Source organism: Solenopsis invicta, chromosome 7 (genome assembly GCF_016802725.1).
Source record: "Solenopsis invicta isolate M01_SB chromosome 7, UNIL_Sinv_3.0, whole genome shotgun sequence".
NCBI lineage: Eukaryota > Metazoa > Arthropoda > Insecta > Hymenoptera > Formicidae > Solenopsis > Solenopsis invicta.
The window spans coordinates 10774820-10790104 of NC_052670.1; the positions used below are offsets into that span (position 1 = coordinate 10774820).

Here is a 15285-nt window from a genome sequence, read left to right on the forward strand (position 1 = left end):
CTTTTCTAAAAAGAGATTTTATGATTCTAAGTAAAGCAACTGTATATACATATTATACTTTTAGTTTTATAATATTCACAATGACCCAATCAACAATGTTTTTTGAATACTTAAAATAAATATTAAAAAAATTTTTTTTAAACATTACTAATTGAGAAAAGGAAATAAAATTCTAGGAGCTTTGTGGTTTTACAAATGACAACAATTGTGTGTGCAAAATATTGTAATATAACTTCATAACATATACAAATGAAATTATTGAATAGTTTATAAAATCTTAAGGCACTAATTCTTATATGCTTACAAATCACTTTCTTTACACCTGATAAATTGCATTTGCACAATTTGTAAATAACACATCGCCGAAAGTTACTGCGAATGTGCGTGTAACATTAATCTCAGAAGTGTCAGACTTACATTTACATTACAACTTCATTAGCAATGAGATCGTTAATGCTATAGCTAAACTCGTTATGCGGATATATTTAATGTATACATATACATATATTTGCAACGTGAAGTAAATTTGTGTGTTTAACATAATTTGAAATTTGTAGCGAGAGGCACTTATTGTTAGTCTATATCTAATTGTATACAAACAAAAGTTTTAATATATAATAAATTGCAGTGAACAACGGAATGTTGTATTTGAAACCTGCTTATAATCGCTAAGCACGCTACGTACTTTATCTAATGAATATATTAAACATTCAAAAACATATATATATAATGTAATTACATGTGTATATTATAATCATTTTGAAAAAGGTAAATTACCTAAATCTGGAAATAAACGTCTCTTATTTTGCGTTTGCACTTTTTTTCTATAGATGAACTATATCTTACACAATTGGATCTTATGTTTTATAAAAGTGTCAGTTTTGTAGAGCAATATGAAATCTGATATTCTCATATATAATATATATACATAATATATATAAATAAATGTTTATTTCATTTATATAACAATTATGTTCTTATGGACGGATACACAAAGCAGCCATTTGTATTATTATATTCACAATTTATAAAAAAATCTAATATTTTACACAGTAAGTTATTAAAATTTAAAACCCTTTAATTATTAACTTAATAATCTTACATGCAAATGGCAATGTCGTGTGGTTAGGCTATCAAAATACAAATGTGACTAATAATGTTTGATTTGTGAATACACATTCATATGTATAAATATCTCGTTGATATTAAAAAATGTACTTTAGCAATTTAATAATTCAGAGTACATTTCAATACAATCAATAACATAAAAATTTTCATCATTTAGACTAAAAATATTAAGTAATACGAGTATATCATCTTATAATTGTCTCAATTATTGTCCGTACATGTATACTTGATTTCTTATTTTATACTTTCTTTTTAAAATTGTAATATATAAAATTGTCTTTTTAAAATTTTAATTTAATAATTTATGGCATGTTCTAAGAACAAATGATCATCTTTAAAAAACACGATTAATATATTTAAAAAGATACCTAGATAAAAAAAAATAAATATAAAAAGAGTGTCAATGTTTTTTGTATAATGGTAACTTAAGTATTAAACAGCTGTTTGTGGTACTCCCTGTACTAAAAGTGTTTTACTTTTAGCTTTCGGCAGTGAAGATTGACTTATTGTCTTTGCCATCTTAAGCTGACCGTTAGGCGAGCTCGTAACAAAGCCTTCTGATCTCATGTCTTTCAACGAGACATTAGAATTGCTACGTAATGAAGGTGTAGAACTAAACTTTCTGTTATTCGCTAAACGTTCTTGCAGTCTCGCCTCGTTTTGACGTGGTATTCTGGCCTTTACTGGTACGTCGCGATATTCGTATATATTTTCTTTAGACGAGCGTGTTAAATTCTCGATTCCCTCGGAGGGCTCATCGTCTCGTACCATCAGGATGTCTCCGCTATAGTAGTGATCAGATTGTCTGTGGAGAAAATGATACAGAAGAATATTGTATATGCTATATACAAAACAAAAAAATATATAAAATTTAAATAATAAGTTGATAATTTAATCTCACTTATTTTATTATTTAGTTTGGATTCTCTTTTGACTATTTTTTCAGTAATTTATATATAATAATAAATATGTGCAATTAATAAAGCACCAATATATGATAGGCTTATTGTGCAAAATTGTGCATGAAGTATTCAATGTAAATACCTGCACGTGTCCTAGCTGCCTTCGTTTTGCTAATTGTAAGCAGGAATAGAGTTAATTAGCAATTTATATCATTCAGAAATGAGTGAAAAGTAAGACAGAGGAAACCATATCCCGCAATGACTGTGTCCAGAACCAGTTTTTAGCATGCGCTACCGTTCGGTACAGTAGGTGCCACCGAAGTAAGCTGTAGTCACATGGATTTGGTTCTGTTTACCTTTTCTTACCTTTTGGCATTACGCCAAAGCATACAGCACACCACGGAAAGTACGAGTAGTAACAGGCACGTCGCCGACATTGACCAAAATGCAATTTGTAGTGGTTCTTTAGGTTCCCACCAGTACTATAATAAAAATTGTAATATAATTAATATATAATTTAATATATATGAAAATACATGAAATATTATATATATTACAATATCTTACTTCTGTAACGGGAGGATATGTAGGGACAAGATAACCAATAACAGTTGGCAAATACATGGACCAGAAAGCACTTTCGGTTTGACGATAATTTATTTCAATGGAGCTGTTGAACGTTGTATTGATATTGAGATATCGTAACTGTCCATGACGCGCAAGATCAAAGTGCAGTCCCAAGATTTGAGAAGGTGTTGGGTTTCTAGAATGAAATTAATGCAAATCACTGCATTTACCTTATCATATAAATAAATAAATCAGCATTACTAGATACATACCCATATTTTGCAAAATTAGAGTATGCCTTCATGAAGAAATGACTCATATTACGATCATTATCAGTCCACATATCTCGACTCAATCTCCATTTTTGCGGGAAAAATTCTGTGTTAATAATATCTTGTTAGTAGGCGTTATGCAATTTCAATTAATGATATATGTAAAAGAACATACCAACGTCCATAAACGGTGCTCCTGTTAACCACAAAAGTTCGGTATCGTGAGGTACTCTAGCCCACTGTGGCGAATGGAGTGCTTCTATCGAGGTATTTAAGACATAAAGATATGTCGGCACGTGTCTCTCTACCAATAATTTTGCTATTTTATCATTTGGTGCAACATAGTGAAAGTCTGATAAGAGCTGAAAATATTAATAATTATCAAAGTCAATAATTTTATACAAAATTTAGTTCAAAACTTTCATAAATTACCTACATTTATATACTGATCACGTATGTGCGTGACATTCAATGGATCTGGCCAATATGTATACATATACTTTATCGCCTCATAAATTCCAAAAGGATTTAATGTATAATTATACTGAAGAACCAATTCCCAAATCCTTTGATCAAATACCTCAGGAGTTATTATGTACTGATTCCTTGCTAGTGTAGCATTATTTCCTGTAAAATAAAAATTATGAAAGGTAAATATCAATATGTTGCAATGTACAACTGAATAAAATAAATAATAGCAAAATTCTAGACAAAAGTACATAAAAAAACACAGTTAAATAGAAATAAGCGAGTCAATAGATGACATACTTATAATAAATGCTGCTTCCTGAGTCGTGACGCCGGCCATGTAAGCCAAATCTTTTCTATATTTGCGAGCTTTAATACTCTGTTCTGGCGTTTCCGTAAAGAAGCGCCAGTCGGTCGCTCTCCAATCTTCATACCAATCATCTCGAGGTACCGTAAAATTGTTATCCAATACAGGTGCCCATGGAAACATTCCAACGTGTGGCTTTAACTCAGAATTGCCTAATTCAAGGAAACTACGTCCATCCTTTAGACATTGTACCAATTTCCAACTGCTCTCTATACTACAGCCGAGCATTTCTGCATACACTCGGGAGGTATTTTGTGCTCGATATTTATCTATTATCACCGCCCAATCGGCTAAGGCTGAACCTGATTGCGCTATAACTTTGGCTACCATTTGCCGAGTTCTATAAGATAAAACATTTAATGAGTAAATATAATACAATTGATTTAGAAAATATATACAAAAGTATCCAATTCAATTACTTTGGTGCAATCATTAATAAGCCTGCACTTGCTGCTCCAGCACCTGGCCCAAAGAGTGTTATAGAATCAGGATCTCCGTTAAAGCTAATTATATTATCATGGACCCAGCGTAATGCCATAGCTTGATCAAGAATTCCATAGTTCCCAGGACTATTTTCATCTCCAGTGCTTAGAAAACCTAAAAATATGAGAAAAATTAATTTCTTGTTAAATACACAATACTCCATAATATTTCCATTCATATATTTTTTACTAAACTTACCAAGTGCTCCAAGGCGATAATTAATTGACACTACTACAACGTCGTAGAAGGCAGCTAGTATGTGAGCTGGAAACAAATTACTCGCCCCATGACTAAATTCACCGCCATGTATGTAAAACATCACTGGATATCTATTTGCTAATCCATAGCCAATCTATAAATACAAAGTACATAATCTTGTTAGTCAATTGATTCATTTATTTTACCTTCAAATATAGCATACTTACAGTAGGTGAGAATATATTTAGATACAAGCAGTCTTCATCAACGTCTCGCACACCTTTTGTAGTACCAGTATATTCACTAGGTTGAGGACAAGCAGGTCCCCAATCCACAGCTTGTAAAAGTTGCCATCCCCTAAATAAAAACAAAATTTATTTGTTTTATGTAACATAATATTAATTAGAGCATCAAAAACAAAATAAAGAATATATTATAAACGATTTTTTATTAACCTGTGAGGTCTGGGAGGTTTGAAACGACCTTCTCTGGTAGGTGGCATAGCGTAAGGAATGCCCAAAAATACATTAACAGTTTTTGTGACCCTTTCCACTGCCATAGTGTAAGGTCTGTGCCTTGCATATGGATCATCATAGAGTTGAACTTTAAATCCTTGAACTTGGCCATAATTTGTATTTACAATTATGTCTCTATCTCTAAAATTTTTAGAATCTGGTCTTTCTCTTCCTTGAAGATCATCGCGCCAACCACCTAATATTCCTGGCAATGGAAGCCTTTCCGTAGTCTGTTTTAATATAATATGTTTATTTAATCTACACTTTTATTCAAGTCTTATATATATTTTAGAGTACAATTAACAAGTGAATTTTTAATTAAAAAGTCAGTTATTTTTAAAAAATTCTTATATTTTTAACATTTTTATATTCTATATTTCTAATAAACTTCCAATTGATTTGAAATACAAAGTAAAAATAATTAACAAAATCATAAATAATAAAATCACAATAATAAAAAAAAATATAAATTAAAGAAAGTATGTTATTTCAATTAACAATTTATATAATTTAAAAGCAACAAAGATGAAAATAATGTAATTAACAAATGTTTACAAAATTATTCTTATGATCTAAATATCTAAATTATAATAAAATATTAAGAGTTTAATAGCTTTTAAATGTCTAAAAATTTATATGTGTTTAAATTTATATATATTTATATTAATATTTAATAATTAGAGTTTAAATTAAAAATAAATATATATAATCTGTGTGATAGAAGCAAAATGTATTTCCATAGAGTCCTAAAAAGCATTTCAATTGTCATTTATGATTGCTTTAACATGCATTTTCCTACTTACACCATAAAGAAATCGATCCTCGGGTGCTCTAGTGGGTCCTCTGTAACCGGGCTCCAGGTAACTAGGCTGATAGCCGTATCGTCTATCCTTGTAGATGTAGGTTCTGTAGCCGGCCGCGTCTTGTGGCACATATACGCCATCGCGATTGTAATAACGGCTGCCAGGCGATATGTCCTGAGCGAGCGCGACGACGCTCGTGAACAGCAGGTACAGGCAACAGCGGACGACGCCGTACGCGCGTCCTCCACGCGCGTTGGCCATGTTCCGCGCGTGCGAGAGCACGCGACACACGCGAGAGTAGCTCACGCGGGCGCGCAGGTGTGGCTGCTCCTGCACTGAAGTCGCGTGCGTAGCAGGACGCACGCTGATTCACGCACCGCTCGTCTCGACGATCTACGCGGCGAATGAGGCGCCGATGAAAACGAAAGTTCCTTGTGCTTTCGCGTGACGAACTTATCTGAACTTATTTACTTGTCACTTGAACAGAGGCGTAGATCGAGGTAATCACACCGCGATAATCGGGGCGCGTCGGTGGATCATCGCTGAAGTTAGGTGCGCATCAATCACACACGCGAGAACTCTCGCGACTCTCGCGAGTTCTCGTGAGCTGGGCACTCGCGTTTCGGTGCGTCGTCACGGCGTCGTTACAAAACGTTGCTCCGTTGTTCACTTTCGTTCTGAGAGGCGTCCCTGCACGACCGGCCAACACCCTATCGTCCCCCCTGGTCACACTCGCGCCGCGGTGACTCGCGAGGCACTTCAGGTGGCTTCGCTTGCCGTGCGCGCTGTCGCGATGCCCTTCTTTCCCCGTTCACCGTCTCATCCACCAGTCGATAATGCGAAATGTCACGATTGGTGCCGCGAGAGACCTGAAGGTGGGAGTGGGATTGATAAACGGAGTTTGAAAGCGAAAGGCAATGTGTCGCGGGCTAAATAACTGGAAATTAAAGCGCGATATAGCTTCGTCATCGTAACCTGGCGTCATTGAAGCTACATCGCCTTCCATGACGATGGATCTTAATAGGCGGCTAAATACGAATCGTTCGTTTATTACGACGACGTAATAAAAAAAAAAAATTTTTTTAGGTGAAATATTATGTTTTGCGTTATTAATTCTTCATTTATTGTCAGCTTATTCAATTTTCATTAGAATTTTTTTTTCTTTAGAGATAGCTCAAAAATTACAGTTGTAGTTATAATACAGCAATATCGCTCATTTGTTAGTTTACTAGAAAAGTCTTTTTTGAATTTAAATGTCTTGATACATACAAATTTTATAAAATAAAATTTTTAAATGCGATTTGGTGTAACTATTTAGTTTACTAATTATTAAAAAAAAATACATTACTTCTTTACTCAACGTATTCAATTCTCGTGAGAATTTTCTTTTCTTTGCAGACAAAACATTATAATTTTTTAATTATGTCGTTATTGTAATAAATAAGCGATATATGAGCGTTCAATAATGTCACGTTCGGAATATAGCAGTATCTTCTTTTTATTAAAATAAAAAATAAGACAATTCTTGTACTATCACCATTTAATTAAACGTTATCTTATTTTACAGCACTTTTTGAAGACCAAATATCCTGGGTATCTATCGATTCTTCTTTTCTTATATCTCTCAAATAAAAATTAAAGTAAAATACAAATTAATTGAAATATACGCTCTATTATTTTATCACAGTTCAAAAATTGCAGTTTTACCATTCGATAAGGGACATCACTGCGTACTGCAATTGTTACAGTTAAAAAAACATCTTTTATTTAATACCAGGATTAACACCTCAACTTCCACTGTATAATGAAGTAATTTTGTCTTCAATACCAATCTTCAATACCAAATCATGTTATTTTAACATGCTACTTAATTATATTTATTTTTTATCACAGTTCACGATACAATTTTATTTTCTTCTTCAGAAAATCGGATCAGCGAACAGCAAGTGTTCACCTACAGATCCTTAACTACACAGAAAAACTAATATCAAATCAACAATCTTTGTTTCATATATAAGCAAGAATATAAAATCTTCTTGGAAGAATTTATAAATTTAAACAAACATAATTTGCTTACATGAAGAAAATTTTTCTCTTCATGTAAGCAAATTATATATCTGTTTAAGGCTATAAATTCTTCCAATAAGATTTTACATTCTTGCTTATATATGAAACAAAGATTGTTTTAATTTGATACTAAATTTTTTTCTGTGTATCTTTAAATTACGTGGAATGAAAAGTTATCGCGCGCGCATTTAATAACAGAAGTGTGCGAGAACATGTGGCAGCGTGCGGAGACGTAATTTTACAGAAGACAAGACTTACGGACTACACAACTTCCTGTTTGAACGAAGAAGACCGCAGCTTCCAGCAGTTTAACCACCTGTGCAAGGGCCAGATGACGTGCGTCGATACTTTGATCGACTCGTCCCTCGAACGCACCTTCCCGTTGTCTTGACGCAAAAAACCGAGATTAGAATCGCCTATGCGAGTACTACGTGCACGACGCCGCGAAGATCTACCGCTGGTCGCCGGTTCGTAGATACTGCTGTTCGCCAACTGCGACAGATAGGCGAAGAGTAGCGGCTGGAGCTCACTGAGCTCGTAATAACGCCGTCGCGTGCACGCATGTCGCCGTGATGGGTCGGCAATGGGCCGCCCACGCGCCCAACAGCAGGGGCCCATTGCGAAACGCACGATCGAGCGGATGTGCATGATCGCGGAAAAAACAGGGGTGCAGACGAGTGAAGGGACAGGGTGGGTAGCAATTAGCTCTTGGACAAAATTGCGTTTGGAGTCTCCATGTACAAAGAGCGCTTAAAATGAATCAATTAAAAAATTAATAATAGTAATACAATAATGTAGTAATTAAGTAATGCAATAATTAAGGAAGAGAAAAAAAGAGAAAGAGAAAGGATTGAAAATTTTATATATTTTGATAGTATGATAAATTATATTTAACATTATGATCTTTAATGATGCATTATCATTGCAATAATTGAAAATTATACTTATGTATAAATTAACTTTTTTAACAAATTAACTAAAAGGCCAAGATGGGCGTGGCTTTGTACTAAAATAATATTTTTATGTTTTAATATATTTAAAAAATTTTTAAGAATAAAAGTACAAATAAATTATTTATAACTTTACATATTATGTTTTACTCGAGATATTTTTTATATTATAATATAAAATATCTTTATGTTATAATTGTATAATATTTAACATCATAATGTTTAATGATATATTATCTTAATGAATAATGCTAATAGTAGTGCTCATGACAGTGCTCATAATAAATTAAATTTCTTATGGAATAAAACAACATGATCTTTTATAATATCAATATCATTTTCTTTGAATTAAATTTACATTATACGTACAAATACATACAAATAAACTTGCCGCATTTAGGGCTTCAAGATATTTTGAGATCCACCTCGTAAAAATTATATTTTTAGTAAATTCATACTAGATCTTATGATATTAGATTTTGCTTATAAAGCAGATGTAGGAATTGATAGCTATATATTTATAGAGAATTGTTTGCTGTTCCTGCTTTTTTTTCTGTACAAAAAGTAACGGAAATGAATGGAAATCATAGAGAAACAGATGACCTAGCTTAATTCCCGTCCTTCTCCATTGCATCACATATTTTAATCTATGCATGCCCTTGCAAAAGAATGCCGTCGCGTGAACGGATGTGTTCCGCTGCTGAGCGGTTGGCTCGTGCAGCTCCGCATTCGTCAACAATAGTTTTATGATATTAGATATCGAAACTGTTATAATAATAGATTGATAAATACACGCATTGGACAAAACCACGCATCTACGCCGCATATTTGGTCATGAACACGCGTAACAGAAATATATTTTTTATTACCTTTCGCATTTGCAGACAAGATTCAATCTGCCCTGGTAAAAAAAAGAATCCGATAGAAAAAAATTCCAAGTTTTGAATCTAAACTTTGATTCGTGAATTTACAAATGTGAATAATTTTCTATCGTTTTTTATCGGAAATTTTTGCCAGAATGTTCACCCTCAAAGTTTTGACAAAGAATCATTTGCTCTCTTATGTAGATAAGATTTTACTCTCAAGTTTTTTAAGCTCACTTTTAATATTCTATCACATATAATTTTTACGCAGCATACTGTATATAATACAGTGTTATCTTTTCAGTGAGTTTCTATCACTGTTTGATGCATGTCATTCATATTGTAATTTTTAATTACTTTCGACATTCGATCTTTTAGGTCTCTTCTGTTCGATCACTTATACACTCGTACACTTTCAACATTCCTACGGTATTTCATCTTTTATTTGTAAATGAAATTTTTAAATTAGGCAAGCAAGATCTAGAATCCATGATAAAGTATAAAGCCAAGTATATTAGATATTTTAAAATAAAATACTGTGATAATTATAAATTACAATATTTTTTGTAATTATAAATTATAGCATATTTTTAATGTCGATGCATTTTTATTTTTAAGGGAGAAGTGAGGGAAAAAAATAAAAAGATTATGTAAGCTGGGAAAGCCACGAGAATATATAATTTTTCTATTATGATTGACAATAATTGCTCACAAAATTTGTCATTTACATAAAACGTTGTATCTCTATGTGAAAATAAAACTGTATTTTAATGAATGCAATTGATTCTTTGGAAATGCTTCGCGGATTTATTTTTACGGGCAACTGTTCCTTTCGATTATTCATAGAGTGATTATTCATTATTCGATACTGTAGACTTGACTTCACCTTCGTATTTTTATTCGAAGAGAAATTTCCTAGTAACGCCGCAAACTTCACGACCCTCCATGTTGATCAGCAGCGATGGATGCGCGTGATTGGAATAAATTTATTTACCATAGAGTTCATTAGAGTGTTTGTCGATGTCGCATCCTTTGACCAGACTCACCTCGTAAAATTGTCAAGTGATTTTTATAAAATTGCTAATCTCTCTCCGTTTTATTTCGAAATGTAAAATAAAAGCTTCTGCAACGTTTCTATGAATCATACATGCCGCAACGGCGTGTCTTTATGACTCACGATTTTATCAGCTAAATTAAGTATTAATCGTTTGCCAGTGGAGTGGTGTGTGCCACTAGTGAAATATACATAAGGGAGCGCGAAATCAGAGACTTATTGTAAAAGTTGAAAGACTATTAATTGTAACATAAAATATTGTCAGAGTTCGAAAAATTTAGGTCGATTCTTTTAAACAATAAATTAAGTTATATAATGGAATCTATTTTCACAGAGAGCTAGTTAAGCATTAAATTCTACAAAAGAGTTATTAATGGAGAAACTTTCAACGCGAAAAATCCATCAATTTGAAAGAGATGGTCACTTATGAGAAAGTATTTTCTTAAATGCCGTACTTTTCTGTAACGTTCTGTAACGATCGATGAATACAGTAATAAGTTAGTAATAATTGGGAATTACATGAATAATTCAAAGATGATCGAAAGGCTGCACTGTGCATCGAATTTATAAATCTTAGTTTATACTGAATATTTTATCACAAGAAAATTGTATAGGAATATTGAAAAAGGAAAACTGACTCTTAATTGCACTATAAGTCGCAAAAATAAAATTCTTAAAACTTGTGCAGTGTTTGTACTGTATTAATCTTATTAATGCACTAATTGCTTTAATTAACACAGCTTAAAACAAGTCGGCAAAATCGGAGTAATCGGAAACATGCAATTGATCATTATTTCTGCGAGATCTTTCTTTTGGTTATATTTTGTCGTAATTAATTTGCGTGCTGGCTCGATTTATCAATTATTTTATGCTCCAGAAAAATATTTCAAAAATTGATACCTAATTGATTATCGTGATAAAATTCCTATCAGGTTTTAAAATGCAATGAACCGTAAGATAAATCGTAAAAGTATCGATTGGTATTTAAAGGCGCGTATTACGAGGAAAGCGTCCGATAGCCAGTAACGATACAGAGCGAATGCCCTTTCTCTCATTTTACTCCCCCGCGCATAAGTTCTTCAATTTACAGTAATTGGTGAATTTATTACCGTTCCAGGCTCTTCGCTCCTACGTCAGTACAGTGCCGAGGAAGAGTTAAATGGCTTTAATTACGGCGGCTTATCCTCTCTTAGAGCCTTCAAGTTGGACGAAGTAGTTTTCTGAACGAGATAAAATTTGTCAGTTGTGCCTAAGTTGTAAAATAAGATAATAACAATTAAGCAAATTGTTTTATAGAAATCGCAAGAGTGATGCAAGAGTAGAGATTTAAAAACAAAACAATGTTCTATATTAAATATAGAAGTGTAATTTAAATAAATAAAATAAAAACTGGAAAAAAAATACAAAGTAAAAGAAAATATTGAATATAAATATTTTACATTCAATATAATGTTTTATGTAATGTTTTTTTATTATAGAATATATAGTGTTTTTATTTAATGTAATGTTTTATATAATGTTTTTTTTTAATATAAAATACAGAAATAAAATTAATAATCAAAAAACGTAATTTTTATTTTCTATTACTTGCGTTATGTCTTTTCTTACTATGATATTATAATTATATATACAACATATATAATTATTATATCGCATATTATTTTATTGGTTTTGCTACAATTTAAGGAAATAAATACTGAGAAGGACAATCCTTCAAATTTAAATTAAATCTTGCAAATATTTTTAAAACTTGTTGGGAAACCTAGTAAAATAATATTACGTGATTTCGATCTTATTTACTTATCAAAACGTTGCCACTCAATGTACCAAAACGTTTAAATTTAATGTGTAAATTAAATAAAAAGTCATTACGTAACTAATAAAAAATAAAAATTGTTTTTTTATTAATTTTAGGTACATACATATTGGGTTTGGATTTTTTGTTTTATAGATAAATGTGCTAACTACCTATTATAATAATTAAAAAATTATAATTTTGTAAGTTGTTTCTTGCATAATTATGTCAATTAAAAATATTTAACTCTTTTAATAAGATTATTTATGGTTGTATTTTAACATAAAGCAAAAAAATCCACTCTTAAAATAATTTAGAAAAAAGAGTTTTCAAAAGAGAATTCTTATAGTTTGAGAATAGTTCATGAAGACGTTATACGTCGCCTAAAATTGGCAAATCGGATAGCTTTCTGTCAAACCATTTCGCATATTCTGCCCTCTTTATTATCATTACATTGATACAAACCCGTAAGAATTTGCATTTTCACCTATAAACCAGTTCGTTTACTCTTCAACACGGACACGGGCGTCGAGTTTGCCTTTTTGTCAATTGAGCGAATCATCTCTGACTTTCGCAAAATTATATACCTGAGCATCCACGAAAAATGTCGCGGGAGTGCACGTTCGTATATAATCGCGATTCTCAAGTGACCGTCCACGTCCGACATTCGTCCACGAAGTTGATCTAAATGTACGCCATTATGCTCGCTGTTCATGCCCCGTCGCGCGTACATCCCTTTTTTGTGGGAACGTGGACATTACGGATGCTCTTTGAACTCGTGGGAATAAGACCCACCACTGCGCCCCAAGCACATGCGCGGCACTTTATTTATTTAGCTTATTTTTATCACTCGCAGACGCGACTCCATGTCGACGCGCGGCTAATGATGCGTGCGTTTAAGTTCAAGTACCTCAACTAAAGGTAATACGCGTGATGCTACTTCTAATAGTTTTCATTTACAACACCCATTTTCCTTTGCTCGTCATTGAACATTTTGTGACATCCCGAAAACGTCGCTATCATGGGAAAGATAAAAGTATATACTTATAGCTCTCGCTTCATAATTAGAAAGAAAAAATAAACCGATATACCCACATCATTGCTGCATCTCATCGCTACTGCTTGAACTTAATTTTAAAGTGTATAATCTGCATGTGGAATTAATCAATAATTATATCTACTTTAAATCAAAGTTTAAAAAACAGACTACATCATTTGATAACTTTCCCTACAGCACAGAATATTGTGTGCAGAATATTTCAACAATATTGTAGCAACATTCCAACATTGCAGCAATATTGTAGAGATATTATGCAATATTCTGTGCCGTAAGAGCTTGTTTTATTATCGTTGTGTTTTCTTTTTCTGTCACTCATTAACGATATTGAGATAAAAAAATTTTGTAATCTATACGAACTACGAAAAAAGTAGACTTTATTAATTCTATAAAAATATATGATTAAGTTATCATTCTGCCACATGGGAAAAAATAGATTGAGTGATTCAGCAAAGCTATAGGCTTAGCTATATGCAAGTTTAACACATAATTAAGGAGATTTGATAGTTCAACAAAAAAATTATGGCTGAAAGTAATAAATGAATTGTTATAGCAATTAATTATTTACTACAATAAAAATTACAATAAAAACGTAACGTTTCTCCAATTATAGCAGCAAAAATTTTTTTTAGTGCAGCAACAAAAGTGTATGCCATCTTTGCTAGTACGTTTTGTTAAAAATTTTAATCCGTATATTCGATTGATTTTTGTAGAAAATTGTCTTGCAGTATTAATAAATTTACTATGTTATTTTAACAAATATTATTAGTCATAATCGCTAATTTTATTCAGCTGTAAAATATTGTTTCTTTCATGTAGAAAACTAGTTCTTTGTATATTGCGGTTATGGATCGGCTAAATCAATAAAGTTCTTAATTGTTTTTATAAATTCTTTTTGCATTTCTAGTACACGTAGGTACTCTATATAACAGAGCATATACATTTTATAACTCAATTTGATTATTCAACTTTGACTCCAAAAAATATACTGCTATGACTTATCTTATCAACTTCAACTAATTTTTTATCAGTCAGATCATCCGGTACCTGCCATGGTTTATCCTTATCCAAGGCAAAGGATGATAAGAAAGAAAGCATTACAAAGCAGATAAAGAATTTCCTTGGTTTAAAGCTAAGAACAGTAAGTTTACAATATTGAGAACGTAATATATTGACTTATAAAACAGAAAACATTTTTTAGCAAATAAATCTTTTCGAATTAATATTTATTAAAAATATTATAAAAATATCTTTATAAATCGATTTAATGAGATAAAATAATTAAGTAAAATTAATAATGTAAATGTAAATAAAACAGAGAAGGAAATGGAAAATAAAATTACGTACACGGTAAGAACGGTTTTGTTGAAATACGAGTATATAAAAATTTTCAGGTCTGCTGGATGTGCAGGCTAGCAAAATAATTATGTTGCATCGCTCAAACTAGTTGATGGAATATCAAAATTTTTCGCAGCATTGTTCATCATGTTTGAACATCCGTCATAATTATTTTGATAAATTTCTAGACACATCAGCAAAATCGTTCTTTCCATGTAATTAATGTACGATAGCGTAATATTACGAATTTTCGATACATCTCTTTTCGGATAAATTTCTTATAAATAAGCAATTTAGTATTCTGTAAATAAATAATGAGTTTTTTTAATTTACCAAATCAATCCTTATTTTCGATCAATATAAAAATTCGCTATGAAAGACCATTCGATTGCAAAGATGTCGACATACCTGGTATTTTATAAAAAAGAGGCAAGACTAAAAGTCAACGTACTCCGCGC

General features: G+C 31.9%; 1 protein-coding gene across 3 annotated transcripts; it reads right to left on the reverse strand.

Annotated features, from left to right (window-relative positions):
• Window positions 1-205: 205 nt before the first annotated feature.
• On the reverse strand, window positions 206-8257 carry LOC105199264 (neuroligin-4, X-linked). 3 transcript variants are annotated; one of them, XM_026140687.2, is made up of 14 exons: window positions 8029-8257; window positions 5704-6572; window positions 4841-5130; window positions 4613-4742; window positions 4386-4539; window positions 4124-4301; window positions 3638-4044; window positions 3306-3496; window positions 3045-3231; window positions 2870-2975; window positions 2598-2793; window positions 2397-2512; window positions 2173-2201; window positions 1843-1933 (listed from the first exon to the last, which is right to left on the reverse strand). In XM_026140687.2, exons 2-14 carry the CDS (start codon window positions 5962-5964, stop codon window positions 1899-1901), a joined length of 2280 nt encoding a protein of 759 aa, XP_025996472.1. In that variant the 5' UTR covers window positions 5965-6572; window positions 8029-8257; the 3' UTR covers window positions 1843-1898. The 3 variants fall into 3 exon arrangements, with proteins under 3 accessions (XP_025996471.1, XP_025996472.1, XP_011164573.1); XM_026140686.2 differs by lacking the exon at window positions 2173-2201 and having other exon boundaries at window positions 206-1933; XM_011166271.3 differs by lacking the exon at window positions 2173-2201 and having other exon boundaries at window positions 2387-2512.
• Window positions 8258-15285: the final 7028 nt, after the last annotated feature.

Bases quoted from the DNA above. Each gene is read 5' to 3' on its own strand.
- LOC105199264 (XM_026140686.2), bottom strand. From the start codon at position 5,964: ATGGCCAACGCGCGTGGAGGACGCGCGTACGGCGTCGTCCGCTGTTGC. The intron at 5,131-5,703 runs GTAAGTAGGAAA...ATATTAAAACAG, and splicing joins AGGATCGATTTCTTTATGGT to ACTACGGAAAGGCTTCCATT. The intron at 2,794-2,869 runs GTATGTATCTAG...ATTTCATTCTAG, and splicing joins TCTAATTTTGCAAAATATGG to AAACCCAACACCTTCTCAAA.